The sequence below is a fragment of the Limulus polyphemus genome, unplaced genomic scaffold (genome assembly GCF_000517525.1).
Source record: "Limulus polyphemus unplaced genomic scaffold, Limulus_polyphemus-2.1.2 Scaffold1564, whole genome shotgun sequence".
In the NCBI taxonomy this organism is placed as follows: domain Eukaryota; kingdom Metazoa; phylum Arthropoda; class Merostomata; order Xiphosura; family Limulidae; genus Limulus; species Limulus polyphemus.
The window spans coordinates 222,499-243,388 of record NW_013667174.1 but is presented as its reverse complement, the minus strand read 5'-3'; the positions used below and the strand labels follow the sequence as shown (position 1 = coordinate 243,388).

The 20,890-nt window shown below is 33.3% G+C and overlaps 1 protein-coding gene and 1 long non-coding RNA gene across 3 annotated transcripts in view; both read left to right on the top strand.

The window, feature by feature from the left end:
- The first annotated feature begins 1,502 nt into the window (after positions 1 to 1,502).
- Positions 1,503 to 4,516, top strand: LOC111086929. The gene is made up of 3 exons (XR_002611641.1): positions 1,503 to 1,550; positions 3,686 to 3,799; positions 4,169 to 4,516. It is a non-coding gene; the product is annotated as an uncharacterized LOC111086929 (long non-coding RNA).
- Positions 4,517 to 10,029: 5,513 nt separating this feature from the next.
- Positions 10,030 to 20,890, top strand: part of LOC106464120 (outer dense fiber protein 2-like) — a 98,296-nt gene continuing 87,435 nt past the window's right edge. Inside the window, exons 1-3 of one of the 2 annotated variants that reach the window (XR_002611642.1) lie at positions 10,030 to 10,139; positions 12,257 to 12,367; positions 14,970 to 15,104. Coding sequence is in view for 1 of the 2 variants with exons in the window: in XM_013924233.2 (XP_013779687.2) it covers positions 12,269 to 12,367; positions 14,970 to 15,104 (234 nt within the window). In the remaining variant the exon portion in view is untranslated. The remainder of the gene's footprint in view (positions 10,140 to 12,256; positions 12,368 to 14,969; positions 15,105 to 20,890) is intronic. The other variant, XM_013924233.2, reaches the window with a different exon arrangement.

Below are 20,890 nucleotides of genomic sequence, written 5' to 3'. Positions count from 1 at the left end.
TACATTTTTGAATTGATTTTATCTTAACCTTTAACTTTTTGACTTCATTTTTTATTTTTTTTCTAATGTTGTCAATTTAATAAGTTTTGAATTCATTTTCTCTTCTATTTTAAATAACAGATTGATATTTTAATGGTGATATTATCAAGGTACGTGATAAATGTTCAACATCTTTAGTCTTTCTTGTTTGTTTGTTAGCTCAAAACGTTTAATTTTTTTAATCCCTTTGTTACCCCTAGTTTATATTTTAGTTATTCTAGGACCCCTCCCAAATCATTTGGCCTATCATTTTGGTAAGACTATACATTGCTGAATTTTGTGTGACAAGTACACAAAGGGAAAACACTAACGAAACAATACCAAATTTGTATGGGTACTAGTTTCGACATTTCAGATGTCCTTTTCAGTTCAACGTAGGCCCGGCATGGCCAGGTGGTTAGGACGCTCTTCTCGTAATCTGAGGGCGTTATAATGTGACGGTCAATCCCACTGTTTGTTGGTAAAAGAGTAACCCAAGAGTTGGCGGTGGGTGGTGATAGCTAGCTGCCTTCCCTATATTCTTACACTGCTAAATTAGGGACGGCTAGCGCAGATAGCCCTCGTGTAGCTTTGCGCGAAATAAAAAAAAACAAACAAACGACGTTGTTGGTAAAAAGATCCTCGATAACATACGGATTGCCGTCCCTAATTTAGCAGTGGGAAGGCAGCTAGTCATCACCACCCACCGCCAACTCTTGGGCTACTCTTTTACCAATGAATAGTGGGATTGACCTTCACATTATAACGCCCCACCCACCCCCGGCTGAAAGAGCGAGCATGTTTGATGTGACGGGGATTCTAACTTGCGACCCTCAGATTGCGAGTCGAGCGCCCTAACCACCTGGCCATGCCAGGCCTAACAACGTCGTGAACCCAAGAATAATTTGGTACATAAATACATTTAAATAATGTGTTTAAAAGTTCGATGGGAGGTGTGTACTTATCGATAATTCTAAGGTTAATTGTTATTTGGATAAAATATATAAAACTTCCCCTTTATTTCAATTAATATAATTACATTTTTATATTTAATACTCAGTAATATAAATTTTCCAAACCTATGAGATTTTTGTGAATATAAATCTATTGACAAGGAAGATATTTACAAAACTAAAGTATAGTTCCGTGACACTTATCATTGCAGAAAACTCATATATTTCATCTAGTATGTTCAGTGACTTTTAAATATTAGCTCATAAACAGTTATTTTATCGCTTCTTAGGGAAGTTTGTGAAGCTACAACCCTCTGGTGGTTATTATAAAAATACTTTATTAAGATTAGCCCTCCACAAGAAATACAAAATTTAATGTCATCCCGAAGTAACTTGCTTGAGCATTAGGTTTGCAAATTTGTATACTTAACACATAAAACTTTAGACTTTTTCTGTAAAACTTTATATTAAGAGCAGAAACTAGAGCTCATCTAATAAGTTTTTAATGATCAGAAATATTTCTCTTCGTTTTCTTAGGTTCAACTCTACCAAAATTGCATGGAGTTCTACATTTCTCGGGTAAATAACTCAAGTTTTTTTACGTATAATTTGATCATCAATTTAATGTTTTATTACAAATAAATGGTTAAACGAAAGTATAATTAAGGTATTTCTCATTTATATACATAAATTCGCGTGTTGTTTAAAGATACAGAGGGGTATTCGTGATCTATGGTAACAATTCAAGGACAAGTGAATAGTCCTAACAAGCTCTTCTTCCATTACCAATGATACAAGTGCCTAGTCCTAACAATCTCTTCTTCCATTACCAATGATATACTATGTGACTTCCGTTGTTTTCTAGTACGAGAAGGACAAGTGCCTGGTCCTAACAATCTCTTCTTCCATTACCAATGATATCATATGTGACTTCCCTTGTTTTCTAGTACGAGAAGCTTTTTCGCAACACAGAGAGACTACGTTTGAACAATCCAAAGTTACAGAAGTCCACAGTAGGTGTCTGCAAAGGATATAGCGTAACATTCCCATTTGTACTTGCATCTTGAAAACGAACTGATGCTTTTAATTGAAAGTGTAGCCAGATGCTTTGTCTTGATGGAGACATCATATTAGCATCTAGTCTGTACAAAGATTGTATTTTCGAGCGGTATAACGGTGTCAGAATGTTGACTTGATAGAGGAAGAGTTCACTTTTGCATTTATTTTCTCTTGACTTTCTGAAAGTTTAACTTACCATAGTAACTGCAACCTATAATCACAATAAACCCCTTAAAATCTTTCTTGACATACTCTGTACCATTTTTTAATCATTATAACACCAGAAAAATGATAACAAATTGTTCAGACTTTTGCAAACACTTAAGCAAATATATGTTCCGTCTAAGGCGACAACATATTTCCTTTTGTCACATGCCAGATGCTGCTCATTCAGCTTTTGACAGCTGGTATTCATATGATGTGGGATTGCCTCTTATGTCACTTATACTAAAATCATTGTAAATTATCTTCTTTATAGTTCTAACGAAGATTTGTATTTATTCGGAATGAACCATTGTGTTCTTGGATTCCTTTCAACAAGAAGTTATTTAACTTCCTTCACCACCCAGGTGTGCGATTAGTAGCCACTCATGGAGTAGTCTGCTTTTGATCTGCCAGAGTTACACTGCTTTATCTTTATGGTTTAATCCAACAGACATAATTTCCTTCGAAATGCTAAAGTGTCGTGCCTTTTATGCTTTTATAGTCAATGCAAAGTACTGTTACTTACTTTTGATCTTTATAATCATATACCAGTGGGGATGGCTAGAGGCAAGATGATACTTCGAGCTGTTCAAAAAGTGCCTTATTAGCAATTGCTAGTAGATTAACAATTTGGCTGAGATGGTAGCACACTCTTCCAATGTCATGAAAGAATCGAGAAAATTGCCATACAAAACTGGAGTCTAAATGGTGGCCGTTCCACGACCCAAGGGTCTGCTTGTTTGTGAATGTGAAAGACTGTGGTAGTTCACATTGTTAAAGAGTGCCTCACAAACATTTGCTAGTGGATTAATCCCTTAACTGAGTTGATAGAACACTTGCCGTGGTTCAAATTCTGCACACGAGTGGCACAAAACATGAAATTACCACAGTGAGATATGTAAATTGTTACCATACATCATGAATAATCCTCTGTATATTAGTAGCGTATTTTGTAACATAATTCAACACGATTGTGATATAGCTTTTTTTAAAATCCTAATTTCAATAATAACTTGATTTGAAAGACTTTTCGAGCCACTATCATAAACTATAGGAAATGGTAATTAAATTTGAGAATAATGTATAAAACATTACGTTTTATAGAGGTAGGTAAGTAATATTCTCTAAAACTTTGAACTAATGGTGAATAACTTATTTTAGTTTTCGTTAATATAACTTTAGCCTGAGAATCCTTCTGGGTGGAATAACATCGTCTTGAAGTCAATAAATAATATCATTTAAATTTTTCGAGACTCACTCACTCGGGGCTGAAAATGTTAGTTCAATTTTAATCGATATTTTTTTTATCGAGAGTTCGACTAAAGACAAATTAAATTGCTTAAATAATCAAGTAAGTATTGAAAATGGTGTGTACATATTGTTTGTACCAGTAAAAGGATGAAAGTCATTTGATCACCTAGAGAAAGTAATTTTTTTTTTTTTTTTTACAGATCTGTGGCATTCAATTGATTCCACCTACCGTATTCCTTGGACCACCCCCTCAGAGACCTCAACAACCAAAGGGGTCATCATCACAAAGCTATTAATGTAATTAAATACAAGAGGTACAGTATTCTATTTTTTTCTCCAACAATGTAAGGTTTCACAGTTTCTTTTAACCACTGTCATTGACATTTTGTGTTATTTCTGTTTCGTGTTCGGAATTCAAACAACCCTATTCATCCAATGGAACTAATTTAAATAACGAACTATTTTTCACTACGAATATAGTTGCGAAAGCAGTAATATGTGTTGCAGCACGTTATGATATTTCACGTTTTGCCTTTTTCTCTGATTCCAATTATAGAGTTAAATATATTACATTGAAAAAATTTAAATAGCATACTAACTTATTAGATGGCATATTATTAATTCAGTTGTTAATTTTATGATTGTAAATTTGATCTCATATATGTATATATATATTGTACCAGGTTGCAGCTGAAGTAATGGAAGATCACAAGTAAACTTCGTAAGGTAGAACTACCCATTATGCTCTACAACCCTCAACGCACTTAACTTGTGTATATTTTATGTTCTGGTGGGGGGAAGGAGCATATTACGCATTAATGATATTTTGTTTTCACATTTGCATTAACTGAGCAAGAGCATCTTTGTTCCATTGAAGCTACAGTTCTTTCTTATACAAATTAATGAACTTAAATAATTCTGTTACATACTCTTAAGCTAAATTCGTCTGATGTTGTTAAAAAGAACTTGACTGTGTTCCTGGATATGTTTTTTTTTCAAAAAGAATGAATAAATGTATTTACAAACAAGAAGTGGTGAGTCAGTGTATTGGTTATAATGGAAAAAGAATTGTTATGTATCTGCTTGTTTGTTTATTTCCGGTAGAAATTCTTCCGAGGATCTTCAGCGATACAAGTCCTTTCTTGATTAAACCAGTTTATTCTTCCTCCATACAAACTTTTAGTACACAGAAGTTCCACAATCAGTACGTTTCTCGTCACTTTAAGCTTAACAACTTTTATAATGCACGCTATAAATCACAGCGATTCACAATCTCGATAACTTCGCTCTCGTAAAGTGCAAAACACACACTTTATGACTCACTAGCTCGAAACTAAGAGAATCATAAATTACATGGAACTCAAAGTAACTACTGCTCTCTCTCTTCATTCCTTCTGCTGGCTTTCTCTGCCAGGCTTATATACTAACGAAGGGGGCATCTCGAATACACCCGATCATTCGAGAAACTCATCAGCTGCGTCACGTTACTTCCGCTGTCTAATATAAATAGATAGAACTCGAGCGTCATCTAATAATATATTAATGATCAGAAATATTTCTCTTCTTTGTTCTCAGGTCCAACTCTTCCACAATTGCATGGAGTTCTAAACTTCTCAAATAAATAACACAAGTGATTTTAGGTATAGCTTCATCATCAAAACGCATTGTAGGTTTTGAGATGTTTTTACTTAAATAATTTATATATTGTTATCTTAACATCAGGAAAGATTTTACAAAATGACTTTAATGAGACACTATAGTTCACAGGACGGATAATGTTTTTTCATTACCATTCTCTGGTTTGCAACACATTTGAAGTGGAAGTACATCAGATATTGAAAATAAATCATATAATTTATGATGCAGGTATTTGATTTTCAAATATAACTCAACATAAAACTTTTGACTTTTCTGCAAAACATTATTTAAGAGAAGAAACTATAGTTTCATCTCATAATATATTGTGAAAAAGAATGAATCCACAAGGTTCTGCGTGGACTACCAGAAGGTGGATGAAGTCACAAAAAAGGACATCTACCTACTACCATGGATTCACTCTACTTTGGATGCTCTAGGTTAAAATGTTTCTCAATATTGAATCTTAAGAATGAATACTTACTTGCAAGTGTAAGTCGACAAATAACAACCTTTACTGCAGAAAATGATTTATGGTAACTTGTTTTCTTACTATATGCATTATTCAATGCACTTACTACACTTAAGTGACTAATGAAATATGTTCTCAATTTACTATCTGGAATAGCGTACTCATCTACTTACTTTATCACACATAGAAAGATTTCAATGATACTTGTGATGGGCTAATTAAAGTATTGGATTGCTTAAAGGAAAAGAACCTTAACCTGATTCCCAAGAAATGTGAATTATTCCATCAACAAGTAAATTTTCCGAGACATGTAGTCAGTATAGAGGGAGTGTTTACAGTTCAGCCTAAACTGAATATTTCTAGAATTGGCCAACACCACAGAACTTGTATGAGGTAAAAGGTTTTTTTGGATCATTAATTCTGAAGTGGCATTCAATAAACTGGATATAAAATTCACTACTACTCCTGTAGTAGCAAACCCAACACTTGCTGATCCATTCATGACAGGTGTCAGTGATTTTTTAATGGTAATGGTGTTATCATAAGTACGACACGGGAAAAAACATGTGATTGTTTATTATAACATAGCGATAAATGTTGCAAAAAAAACAGTTATTGTACAACAAAAAGACTATTAAGTGTTGTTCAATTCACGAATCATTTCCTTTATTACTTCTGGAAACCAAAGTTTACACTCTGGACGGATCATGCACTATGGAAGTGTTTGATTAATTTTCACAATCCAGAAGGTCAGATAATAAGATGGCTCCAGAAACTTCAAGAGTACAATTTCAGTATTGTGCATCACCATTGTTGGAAACATGGAAATACTGATGTATTACTACAAATACCTTTATTGACAAAGAATGTAAACAATGTGGAAGAAGGAATGCACAAGAAAGTAAAAACAGCCTGCCTAAAGTATAACAGAGCAAATTCAAGATGGGATACCCATAAATAACGAACAACTAGTGTGATTCAAGCCTCAACTCAAATATGCTTAAACAAAGAATATGAATATTGAGCTGATTATTTAACAAATCAGAAATCGTGTATAATGATTCTCGTGGCAGACAGTGGCTTCATACAGTTCAAAAATGTAGTGGGCACACTGGGATTCGTTATGCCTATGAGAATGCTTGTTATGTCGAAAATAGGAAGATACCAGTGTACAGATATCTAATAAGTACTTCCACAGTAACAAGCACTATGTCACCTTCACAACCTTCCAAAAACTATTAAGAAGACGGTGGAGTGAATAGGAGAAATTTTCTAATATGTTGGATCTAGAAATCTGTAATGACCTGGTGTAAACGTGTGAACTGTGCTGTGAGCAAAAACATCCACAAACGAAACAATATAGGCAACTGCAGCAGTATTAAGTTACAGCACCACTTGAAGAGTTGCTATTGATGTGCTTGGTCCTATACCACAAAGAACAGTAAGAACAAATACATCTTAGTGGTTGTCTATACTGGCTACTGGGGTTGACAGGAGTGTTTTATACTGATATCTCCACCAAACAAAGACAAGAGGGAATTTTGATTGACCACCAACATTTAGACAAAATGTGCGGTATACCAAAATCCAATGTTGCATACATCACCAACTATTCTAAACAAAATTTACAGAAGGCAAATATGCTTAACTCATATTATTGTGTGCAAGAAAATAGTCTGCCCTTGAAAAGGACTCGCCCCTCTTCACGATGTCAAACACAGGGCCAAAGATATATGAGTTTTAGATTTTGTATACAACTTTACCTGAAGGATTAGCAGAGGTTTGAAGCCTTTTGACATTCACATTCGATTAGCAAAAATCATAATACATACAGAACACCTGCACTAGTTATAAAAGGGTGCAATTCATGACTATTTCAGTTGTTACACCAGTCCTCCTTTGATTACTATATTTTGCTTCTTCAACAAAGAGAAGAAGAACAATGATAACTTTACCACATTTTAACTGTTTATTGATTTTAATCTAGAACAGATATTAATCTTCTGTTTTTAATGTGGTATAAGAGTATTTAGATCTGTTCAGAAACATTAATATAGTAATATTCAGCGTCCGTGTGTGTGTATGTCACGTAACTCGTCCTAAACCGCTGGCCACACCGATTTCTATGTGGTACCAAATGAATCGTCTGGGTCCAGACGTTTGCACAAAAGTAAAATGTTTCACCCACCTCTTGGGGTACCCGGAAATTTCCCGAAAAGTCCTTCTTCTAAACTACTGTACTCACCAATGTCTAAATGGTGCCAAACGAATCGTTTCGGAACCGAAGTTTACACAGAAGTAAAACTTTTCCCACAACCCTTTAGGGAATCAGTGTATTTCGCGAAAACACTTGTACGAGAACTTCTTGAAAGCGGTCCGCAAATTTGTCATTAATTTACATTGGAGCATGTAAATAAGTAGGCTTATCAAATAACTTTCCTAACTTGGTTAAGGAAATTAAACTTGCATTGTAGCAGCAATGATCAGTGCAAAATAGTAGTTCAAACATTAAATTTGCATTATAGCGGCCCTGTAAATGTGAGCCATAGGCCCATGGGTTCGCTAGTAAAGATAATAGTGTTCCACCATTTGGAATAGTCTTGTTCAAAAGTTCGGCACTGTATACAGAGTCATAGCAGTATTACTTCATCGTTCTAACTTGTCTGGAGTCACTACCGTGCATCTAGATTTCTACCTCTATATGCTAAAAAGTTAAGTTATTTGTATGCTATGTAAGCTTTTAAAAGAAAATTATCTTCACTTTAACAAAGTTTTTGTCTTTTATATAAGTCCTCTATTTTGGTGTAAGTGCAAGGAAAGACATAATAAGCAATTCTTAATAGAACAAGTAACTTTTTATATAACACTGCAAATAATACAACAATGCAAGAAAAAAATATCTAGAAATCGACTTATAATTTCATGTCAAAACCCTATAACGTGTTTTTTTTTGGGGGGAGGGGAGAATTTTTGTTCTTGTTTGCTTGTTTGTTATTCAAACACAAAACTACGCAATAAGTTATATATACTGTGACCACTGTGTGTATTGAAACCTGGTTATTAACGTTATAAGGTCTGAGATTTACCCTTGGGCCATTTAATTAAGTTATTGTTAATTATCTATTGGTTTTATTCGGGACGAACAATACTAAGAAAGGGGCAGTATTACGACAGCGGAATATGCTAGTGAATCTAAATACAATAAATGATATCATAAGTTTCGACTCTAACTGCTCAACTTCGACGCCATTAGTACCAGTTGATACATTCATTTACATTGTATGTCACAGTATATTCAACAAAAATTTGGTGAAACAGTAAGAGCATATTCTATTACCGCATAATATTAAAGAATACAACTATACCCTTCATTTAATTTTTCTTTCCACCAATAGTAGCGATGTCACATTCGTCAAGTTTAATTTTTAACTGGTTCATTGAAAGTTTAGAGTATTTAGAACCCATGATACTTGCACATTGAAAACGAGGCTGCTAAATGTCAGGTAGTGTTTACGTGCCTTTTATTAGTAGACATCGGAGCCGATAAAGACCACCATAGGCAATGAATGGTATTTATATATTTGTTTATGTGCAATGACTTTGGCGTAATTACAATGGCTACATTGATATCGTTTGATGGATAATTTATTAAATACTTGCCATTGAAATGAAAATTCTGTTTTTTCCGGGTCAGTTGCATCAGTGCTTTTAAATCGTTGTGTTTTAAACATATTCTTCAGTTGTAGTACCAGTTAGAAACTGCCATTTATAAATGTCTAGTATTATTAAATTAGATGAAGTATTATTAGTATTTAAAAGAGTAATATTGGATTAGCTATTATTAATCAGTAACCTCCAATATATTTATTGGATAGAAATTCAACATGTACATGTGTTATATTTACTCTTCACTAAATTTTAAAATAATATTTAAAAAAGGTCCCTGGGTGGGTTAGGAGAAACTTGCGGATTTACAACAATAAAATCCGAAGTTCGAAACATTCGTGAACAGAGCTCAGATCACTCATTGTGTAGCATTACACTAACAAACATAACAACAATTTTTTTTTTAAAAGTAACAAGAAAGAGATAGAGTAAGAATTGGTATCTATTAAAAAAAAACTTGGTTTATTTTCGAGTTTACAGTTAATATCATTATTTCCAGAAGGTGGTAGCACGTACTTTTGGTTACAAAGTTAAATACAAACTTAGTAACGCTGGAGAGTGTAGGGTTGTTATAACATATTTATTCAGTTTAGTTTTTGTTTGATATTAATATTACTGTACACATAATTTAGTTTAATTTTTCTGCTAAGAAAAGTTTAATATTGTCTTCGGGTGTTTTATTCTGAATCTTATAATATTTCCTTTTCAGATTTTATAATTATTATTAATAACATATTTAATTTATAATTATATGTTTTCTCAAACTGGAGTTTGCGAAACAGTGAAATATTCAAAAAGTTATTGTGTCTAACTACTATTATTATCTAAATCCATGAAAATATGTTAGCGGCGGACTCAATCTACTAAGACTAATAGTATTTGTAAGAGTAAAAATAGGTTACCTACTCCGAATATATTATATAAGTAATAGTGAGTAATACTAATAAAGACAATGGAAAGAAAGTCAATCGAAAAAACAACAAATAAAATTACACAAACAGATAAAGTAAAAAAAGTATTTTGGAAAATAGTATCAATAACAGCTAAGCCAATTGTTGAAACCATGTAAACAAACTGTTATTATTACAGTTTTCTAATCAGTGGCTTCCATTTATAGTTATACTAGTTATAGGCTTTCCCTTATTGCCAACACTTACTACTAAATCCTACTGTTCTGTTTATCCTTTCTTATATTTTGTTTGCTTTCTACATTTGTATATATTTCAATATGATTTCTAATCATTGGCTAAATATAGGCCTTTTTTTATTGTTTATACCTGTTTGTATAATTTTCTTTGACCATTTTTCAGATTGACTTTTTTTCGTTGTTGTTTTTATCCATGTCTTTATTACCACCACTGATATGCTTCATAATTAATAGGATTAAGACTTAAAAAAATAAAAGAATAAGACTGAGATAGCATTAGAATAAGTCAACAACATTACTATTGGATGTTGACACTATGATATTGACAGTATTATAACTTGTAGTCTCAAGATATGTACTCAAAGCTATGAAGCTATGTTTTGCAACATTTTAGTGAGATTTCTTACTTTAAATTTGAAATTAAATCAGCCTCTTTGAAACAATTTTTATCAGTACTAGCTCTGAAATAAAATTAATCAAAAAGTAAAATCTAACTCATTTTAATTTTTAGTTGAGTAATTGTCATGTTTTATTAAACATTCAATGTTGTAAATTATTGCTTTGAAAATAAATTTAATTTCATTAGACCAGTGGATTTTACTGATGACACCCTAACCCACTTACCCTGATCTGTGACATCCCTGCTGCCACATGTAATATATATATATATTTTTATGTTCTTAATTATTCTTCATTTGGTGGAACTCTTGTAACATCCCTAGCAACTTTTTTTAGTGCACATGCACATGATATTTGTATCATATGGCCTAAGGTCATTTTATACGGCAACGCTTGAGAGAGATTGGAACTTGCTGTGTTTCAACCTCTTTGGTGTAGAGAGTATTTTCTGACCCTCAAGTCTACCAAGAATATGGAAGTGTTTTTAAAAATGCTAATACATATCTTAAACAAAACAGCTTTAGCTTGTTAATGCATACAGTGCATGTATTAGATGTAGTTACAATGTTTATTTATATATCATAATTTAAATAAGTTAAATTTAAACATTACCGTGCTTCACATTGACACCAAAGCAAACTCTTAACATATAATCATGTACAATATATAAAAATGTATTTCATTATTTTCACAAGTTTTAGTTACATTTCTTAGATCAAACCAACTTTTATTCTTTACAGCTATTGAACAACTACTGAAGCATACTGTGTAACTTCAATTGTGTTTGATACTGGCTAATTAATGGCAGAATAAATATTATAATTTAGGGTATTTGTTTAGGCTGTGACTGAATGAAACATTCACTGTAGCTACAGCTGTTTCTCAGGATTTTTAGATGCATAACATAAAACATTATCTGGGTATATTGTTTTCATTATGTGTGTGAAAGTTTATTTTCAAATTGCACTAGGTTGTATTAAACAGATGAGCAAATGTTCTCGGTTTTTTAAGTTTTTGTAAATGTAAATTTAGTGCATAAATGTAATTAAAAAACATAACTTTCTTTCTTGTAAGTTCTTGATGTGCTGTATTATTTCTTGCACTCATGGTACATTTTTAAATTTTGTCATTTGAGAATTATAAACTAGTTTGGTACTTGCAATTTCAGATTAACAGATAGAACAAATATGGAAAAAACTTCACTAGAAGTTAGGTGAAGAAAAATTGAAACTTAACTAGTATATGTTGTAACTTGCTTAATACTTAATTATTTGGTATAATATCTTTCATGTGTGGATAGATTCCTGTTTTAAGACATAGTTTGAGTACAAAGAAGAAAATTATTACATATGCATGTATGAGGATTTTGGTTTTTCTATTCAGTCTAATCAAATGTAATATATTTCTCTGCCTGGAAAATGTTGCTAATATGATTGGAAATACCATAAACAGAATTAAGACATTATGGAAAACCCAAGAGATGTGATCATTCCAAGTACATCGTCACCTGTTCATGTACACATAGACCAGGATACTCCATTGTATGTACATGTTGTAAAAAAGGTCAGTTCATTGTTCATACTAAATATTTCTCAAATAAACAACTACTGTATTTGACATTTGTAAAACTGTCAGTAAAAAATCTCTGTTTACTATATTGGGCTATTGAAAGATATGTAGAAAGTTCATTTACAACCTTAAGTATTTATATCTTCCCCACCTTTTTCTTTAATAGTTGTTAATTAATATATAGCACTATTTATTCCAGAGCTTAAATCAACAATTAACAGTTTATTAAACTTTTTATCTGTACATGTGACACATTTATTTCATTCTTTTACATTTTAGTTTTGACCCTTTAAAATGTTCTTGTATTTGTGGACTTCTTTCCATGAAATAAAATCGTAGTTCATGACTGATAGAATTGTTTTTCTTTTATCAGGTCCTTCAAACATACTTTCAGTAATAATTAACAACTGACAATCATGCTTATTTGCTTTACAAATAATGTTTAAATAAAATTCTGGATATTTTTCATATATTCATATGCATTCACGTGTATGACCTAAAGGATATAGATAACATATTCTGCAGTGAAAGTGAAAGAAATGTGCATTTGGGGAAAAACTGTTTAAATGTTTCCTGTTCTTATAAGTTTTAATTTGTATCCAGAATTATGTTTACAAATACTAGAAGCTTTTACATTAAGTTGTTTGAATACTGTGGTAGGACTTAGACTCTGTTTGGAGTTTAGTTGTCTTTGTTATTATCAGGTCTAGACTTAATCAAGATTATGAAATTGCTAGTTTAGAAGCTTTTAAAATTCTAAAGTTCTGTAAGAGCCATGAAAATAAGAAGGGGGATATTTGTGTTTCTCATAAATAGGTTGAAAGCTTTTGAGAGAAATGACACTGTTGAAGATAGTGAAAGTGTAGTGTATGTTTCATTCAATGCTCCTGATAGAAAATAACAAAAATACTTACTGGCATTTTTTGCAAGCCTTCTGACAAGAGTTTTGGCACCAACAGCAGGTTAACTACTTTGCCAACAGACATATATATTATCAATTGAGGCTAAATTTATAACAAAAAATTGCTTGAAGAATATCTTGAAAGTTTTTGGATATTTTTAGTAAGTTAGAGAACGTAGTTGGAAAGATATTATATACTTTGTTTTTAGTAATGTAGAAAATATGGCAAGAAATGTTGAAATGGAACAACAATTCAGAATTAGCGATTAAATTTTCCAACTTATCAGCTTGTTCATAAGGCAAATGTATGTATTTTTTTTTATAAAGTGCTTCACAAGTAATTAATTAGAAACTGGATCCTTATTGAAATGGATAAGTTAAGAAGTGAGTGGTGATCAAAGAAATATTCTTTTCTTTTATGAGAATGTGACTAGTGAGATCCCTCAGGAGACTGTTTTTGGACTTTTGTTGTGTTTAGAAATTAAATACAAAAACTTTTTAAATTTCCGTGATTAAATCAGTGAAAGTTAAAAACATGAAAAATGATTATTAACAATAATCAGTGTGTATGAAACATTATCCAATCACTCACACCCGAGTTTTAATCATTAATTATAAATGTAGTAATTTATAGTGCAAGTCTAATGCATGCTGTTGTAAACAAGTAATGTATACATTCTATCAAAACATATTGAAGCTTCACTATATAATGGCAGTCCATGTTGCCAAGTCAAGTCATGCTCTATCTGATGATTATGTATCCCTGTAGTGTAGTTTTCATTACAAAAGGTTCTCTCATAAGGCTTTTGGATTCAAACCACACACTTCCTCCTTGCTGAATTCCATGATCCATTTAATGTATAAGTTGACAGTTTCCCAGTATCTGTTGAAACAGATGTATTCATATGAAATAGCAATGGTCAAACTGGGATGTTATGAGAGTAACTTGTGTCACTTTTCAAAGTGGAACTCCTTGATTTATTTACAAACTGTTGCCTGAGACATGTGGATGGCTTTTGATATTGACCTTTGTATTATGGCTTTTGTTAGAAAATGGTGCACAGCTGGGACTTGACTTGTTTGAGCTCTCTTTCTAGGATTGTTCTTGTGACCCAAATTGATCCATATTTCTTTGTTTTCCAATTCCATTAAATATAATGAATGTTCTCATCTTAGAAATTCTAAATCCCTTATGTTAACACATCTTTACGATCAAAATGTATGAATGTTTTGCACATTGGAAACGGCTGTTAATACCCTTCCCAAAACTGATCAGTTTTTGGTGGCATCACCTAACCATAAAATGCTAAACAATGTCAGAATCTAGTTCTGATACATTCCATTCCACTGTGAATTTATATCAACTGTGGTTGTTTTGTGATTTGCTTGTCTGCATATTCAGATTAATTATAACAAACTCAACTCTCTGTATTAAAAGGTATACCACCAAAATGTTCCAGTTTTATAAAAAATTATCCTAAATACTATCTTTGAGAAAAAAAAGTGAAAAACCGTAATAAAGTATGTTTCTACAATATTTTTTTTTTTTTAAATATGTTTTATTACTTGGGTATTATTCTTTAAATCATTTAGAGTGTAAATATACTATACTTGTTTTTTCACTTTTTAATACTTGAAATTTTAGGACCTTGGTGAATAATATATTAATATGCATTACAATGCTTCACCCTCTAGCCCAGTTCAGTAAGTTCAACTAATGCAGCTGTTAGTATTTATAAACAAAATCTTCGTGGAACAAATGAAACACTTATCAGAGATCATTGGATACCTCCTCCAGCCAAATCATCTAGAATTAACATTTTAGGAAAGGTTTGTGCAGTAATTATTGATTGAATATTGTACATTCTACTTCTACAAGTTAGCTTTCCATTTTAACACCAAAGCCATATTTAAACTTTTAGATTTTTTTTTAATTGTTCAGTTTGAAAAATGCTGTAAAATTCTAGAAGTTTGTGAATATTAAAGTAAATGATTTATAATTTTTTAGAATAGCCTTAACTGCTCGAGAAACATAAATTGCCTGAATACTCATAATACAAGTATTTACAGCTTTGTTTTTTTACACACTAATTATTTTAAATGATAGGCACTAAAAATTGATTTATAATTGATAAGTATATACCCTGTAAGGTAAAAATGATGATCTAGAAGTAGAAAAGAAATCAGAAGAGTATTTTTCTTCTCAGTCTTTACACAAGAATGGTTAATTTGTTTATAGTATGTACTTGATGCCATCTACTTATACTGTAACTAGGCTTCTAATTTCCAAAAAACACTTACCTCCACTCCCATTTTAGCTTTATCTCGAAGAAAGGTTTTCTTCTTTGCCCATCTAAGCATTGGTATGAATTCTACCTTGCCTGCCCCAGTCTGTTTGTAATTAAGCACAAAGCTACACAATGGGCTATCTGTGCTCTGCCCACCACGGGTATCAAAATCTGGATTCTAGCATTGTAAGTCAGCGGACATACCGCTGTGCTACTGGGGGTGCCCCAGTCTTTATACCCCACTATGTCACCCCTAGTGATTTTAATCTTGTGACTTTCTCCACCTACATCAATGCGCTCTCTGTACCCAATCCATATAAAAGCTCTTCGTTATTCTTTTTTATTAATTTTTTCTTGACGACAAAAATTACGAAGAGGGTCTTAAGTGTTAACTGCAGGTTTTCTCTTCAGCACTATTAATACATTTACAATGTTATCTTTTGCATTATTTTTTATCTTTTTCATGGGGCTTGAGTTTTTTGTTTATTTTCTCTTGATTTTATGATTAAAAAATATATATTTATTAAGAGACAGTTTTCGAATATGAATGCTCACATGGACTCGTCTGATGCCCCAACTCTATCACCTCACGAGTCTAAAGTTACCCAGGCTTTGGGGGAGCACCTTCTGTGGAGGACATACAGTTTTTTATATGCAGAGAGGTAGAGTTTTGCATGTGGTCTGATGCTTTTTCTCCTGTTGGCTCTGAGATTAAACTTGTGGGAGTTCAAGGGTGGACTAGTGAGAATTTAGACTCTATTTTTCCAGCACCTTCCTTTGCTCAGACAGGTACTCATGAACCTTGGATGGACATTCTGCCTCCTACACCCTTTTTTACAACTAGTACACCATGTTTGTAATGTTTTGAGTATTTCTCCTGTGGCTTATGAATCTTCACCTTCTTTATTGGAGAAACTAGCTCATCTGATTACCTGGTCCTTCCACCTTCACCAGATGTTGCTGTTCATGCAAGGAGATTTTCAGATCAGTTGAGGGAAGGTGCTGCCATGCCTTATCCTCCTGGTTTAATGGATCAGCATGGCTTTGCTTTCCATTGCCTGGAGAACTCTTATTTGGACTCTCAGAGGTTAGACCCTTTACTTCCTATGTCCACTGTTCATCTTAATCAATCTCAGTTTTCCAGAATTCGTCTGTCACTTATAACAATTTTTCAATTTTTTATCAACTTTGTAGCTATTGCTTGAAACCTATTATAGATCCCCTGCTCAAATTTCAGAGGATCTTAGTCATCTGTTGACTTCCATTTTGGTCGGATTATTGGCTTCTGCACTCTCCTTGGTACCTTGCTGGGATCTTTTGGAGATAGATACCTTACTGGAAGGATTTCACCTTCCTACATTGGGCCTTAGAGATCTCAGAGAAGCTCCTTTTCTCAGACAGTCTATTTTTGCAGGAATTCCAGACTCTATGGAATCTTGAGTAGATGTAGCCCATCTACATTCTTCTCTTTCTGCACTAGCTTCTCAACTATTCCATAGTTTTTCTACAGGACAGTTTACTGCATCACCCATTCAATTTTCCAGTCCTCCTGCTCTGGCATCATGATCCATTGGAACACAATGGTGATTTTGACCTTACCAGCAAGGATCCTCCTCCATGGTGGAGCACAGATTTTGGCATTGGTGACTACCTTATGTGGTTAGGTCCTGTGTGATCTCCTCTCAGGGGGTTCGTGTCAGTATGAGAGACCTTCATCACAGGTCAGTGGGTCATTCAGTTCATGTCTCCTCCTCCATTGTCTCATACAGGTTGGCTTTCCACTCCCCAAGGATCCTATTACATATAGCCATTGAGTTCAAGCTATCCAAGATCTTTCTGGCTGTTTATAGTACCAAAATTAGATGGACAATTGGCAACTGGTCTGAATTGAATCGTCCAGCCTCCTCAGTTTACAATGGAGTCATTTTTTCCTTTTGGTAGCTCTTTTCACCCTGACTATGGAGGACAAAATTCAACGTTGTAGGTGCCTACCTTCAAATCTTGATCACTGTGTCTTCAAGGCATTATCTCTGTTTCATGCATGACAACCAGGTTTTCAGTTTTTGCTCTACCAATCAGCCTCACATCTGTTCATACATTTCATGATGGATAGTTAGAGCTTTTTCATGTCATCTATCTCCCTCAGCATTCACACTCACAATTACATGGATGACTAGCTTCCTCTCGCCCCTTCCTGACATTTGGCAGAACTGCACACTCAAACTCTGTTTTCAGAAGCTTCGAGGGCTGGGTTTCTTGTCAGAAAGGAGAAGTCTATTCTTACTCCCACACAGTACCTCATCCATTTAGGGGTGTTTTTCAATTCCAGACTAAGCCAAACCCAATCTCATCTTCTGCACATTCAGTCATGGAATGAGCAGTTCTTCCAATACAGTTGTCTCCTTCTCCATCAGCACACACATAGTTCTATCTTTTTTGGGGATGTGGGCATCCTTGGAATCACTCGTTCCTTTAGGTCAGGCTCACTTGGGGGTTCTTCAATGGTCATTACAAAACCAGTGGAACATTTGCACAGATACGCTACATTGTCCAGTGAGTCTGTCAGATTCCAGTTTGGTGGTTGAACAGGGACAACACAACAGTAAGTGTCCCTCTACCACCTTCATGGCCAGAGATACATATGTTTACAGATGCTTCTCTTCAGGATTGGGGTGCTTGTATAGAACATATGGAATTCAAGGGACTTTGGACAGTAGAGGAAGCTGCTCTCCACATCATTCTCTTAGAACTTTTAGCAGTTCAACGAGCTATGAATCAGGGTCTCAAATTGTTGTGAGGGAAGTTGGTAATGCTTCATTTGGACAATTCCATAGTAGTCTTGTACATTTCAAAGCAAGAGAGCACTCATTCCTTATCTCTTTCTTTTTGAACAGTGGATCTTCTCCTTTGATCACTCAAACACCAGATAGTTCTCCTTGCTTGTCTTGTTCCAGGTGTAATGAATCTAGTGGCTGACCAGCTATCTCGTCTCAACAGAGCTCTTTCTACAGAATGGATGTTTCATCCCCAAGTTTTTTGTTGGATCTGCTGTTGTCAAGAAAATCTTGAGCTCTTTATGATCTACTTTGATGTAACAATTGAGATTATTGGTGAACAATATATAGCATAGTCTCAAAGACCAGCCATTTGTATTTCAAATCACAATTACAATGATATATTTAAATGTCAGACAGGAATTACATTTTGTCTCAACAACTATTACTGTCAGATATTAAGTTATATTTGCCAATTGTCAATTAAAGACTGTTACTTATACTTGTTAATAGTATAAATATATACTGTGTTGTTGGGCTCAGAATTCTTCTACAGTAGGTGTCTGTGACTTGTTGGTGATAAATGAACAGCACACACTCAATTTATTTTCAAAATAATATATACATATATATTTGGAACAAGTTAAACGTATGTACAACAATTTTTTACATTATTAGAGATTATAGGCATATCATAAACAATATATATATATAGTTTTCTTCTTGTCAAAAGTCCATTTTGGCCTATTCAATTGCTTTAGAATTTCACTTGACAAGCCAAACTACCTTTCTGTATTTCTGTTGCACTGGTATTCCATGTATAATTCACTTACAATTATAGCATGAGTTACCATAGTCATATACTGCTCTTCCAGCAATCGTCTGGTTCTCATACTTCAGATGTCGTCTATTCCTTTTGTCAAAGTGTACTCAGGCTGAGTCAGTTATTTTAAAACTTGCTTCAGTTGATGGAATAAACTGCACTTCTTAGCTCTTTTAAAACTGTTAGTTTTCCTGTAACATATTAAACGTTAGGCCTATCACTTTTACGAACTTTTCCTTGGCCGTGACTTTACTCTCTTCTGCTATTGTCTGTCTGCTGTTTTCACTCATCTCACAATATTTATATGTTTATCACTTAATTGTCTGCCTGCCTTCTGGAAATTTCTATATTCTTGATGTCAATGTATTGCATGCGACATTCAACAGTCTCAACATCAATGAATTATAAACACAACTTCCAATAATTACCTGCTTTTAACACACTTATTATAAAAAAACTAAGCAATCATGAAATACTGACTCACAAAATAAGTTAATCAATAATATCTTCACTAAACAGTCTTTTCTATCATGACAATTACAAATAGTAACAAACAGTGACAGTTGGCTTAAGGAAATTTGTGTGACAGAAATGAGCAAAGAGAGAACAGGATCAGAAAATATTAAGCATTAACTTGAACAGATATACAAATCAGTGGAGTTGTATTGTGTTCACCTTACCTGTTTTAGTATTAGTTTCACTATAATAATAAAAGCCTCTATCTTTACCATTACATATTCATCAAAAACACCTGAAAAATGCAGAATTCTCTTTAATAGAGAGTTAAATCTTGCTCCATGTTAATACTAATTTTTGACAATTTGTATCACCAACACTTATTTGATAAGGCTGACTAATAGCTAAAGCAAGGATATCTGATGATGAAATTTTCTGGAAGCTTTCCTTGCTCTCTAATTTTCCAGGTAGTTGATTTGCTCTCATCATATTGGATAACACCTGACACAGTGTTGTTTGTTTTCCTAGAAATTGACTTGTAGCTCCTACAATTCAACACAGAACTTAGTAGCGTTTCTGCTTACAGGACTTGCAAAAACTTTATTTTTATATTCCATTAACATTTTCAATTTATGGTAGTCAGACTGCTGAGAATGTTTCATTAAAGAATTGCTAAAACACTTATCCATTTTCCATTAGAATGATAATCTAGGTGTTTAAATCCCGTTGTTTTACTCTTTCTTGCACACTTTGTTTTCATGGAATGTGGAATATCCCTATATTCTAATTTATCAAACAGAAAACACAGAAATTCCCAATTCTATTATAGAAGTGTTGGATGTACAAAGTTAATTTTAGAATAATAAACAACAAGTGAAAAATTACTTGTTGGTATTACAGAATTTTAGTTTTCAGGCTATTGCTGCATGTACTGAATACTAATTAAGTGTACTAGTGTATAGCCCATCAAAAATGACAAAGCAAGTACTACCAACTTCCACCCCATAGTATATCCTAACCTCACAATTCATTGCTAACTGAAATAAATAAATTTTGCAAAATCAAGGTTCACCAACAAAGAGGCAGAAAAGTGCAGTCTAGGCGGTCAATCATCAGTAAATTCCTTTGTGAGCTAATCAAATTTAAGATCATTTATGAAATAAATCCATGGCATATTCATAGAATAATTATTGATAAAAATCAATTAGATTAACAACTTCTGATATATAGAAAAGCCAGTGCTTTTTGGTAACACTACGTTCCAACAATGACTTT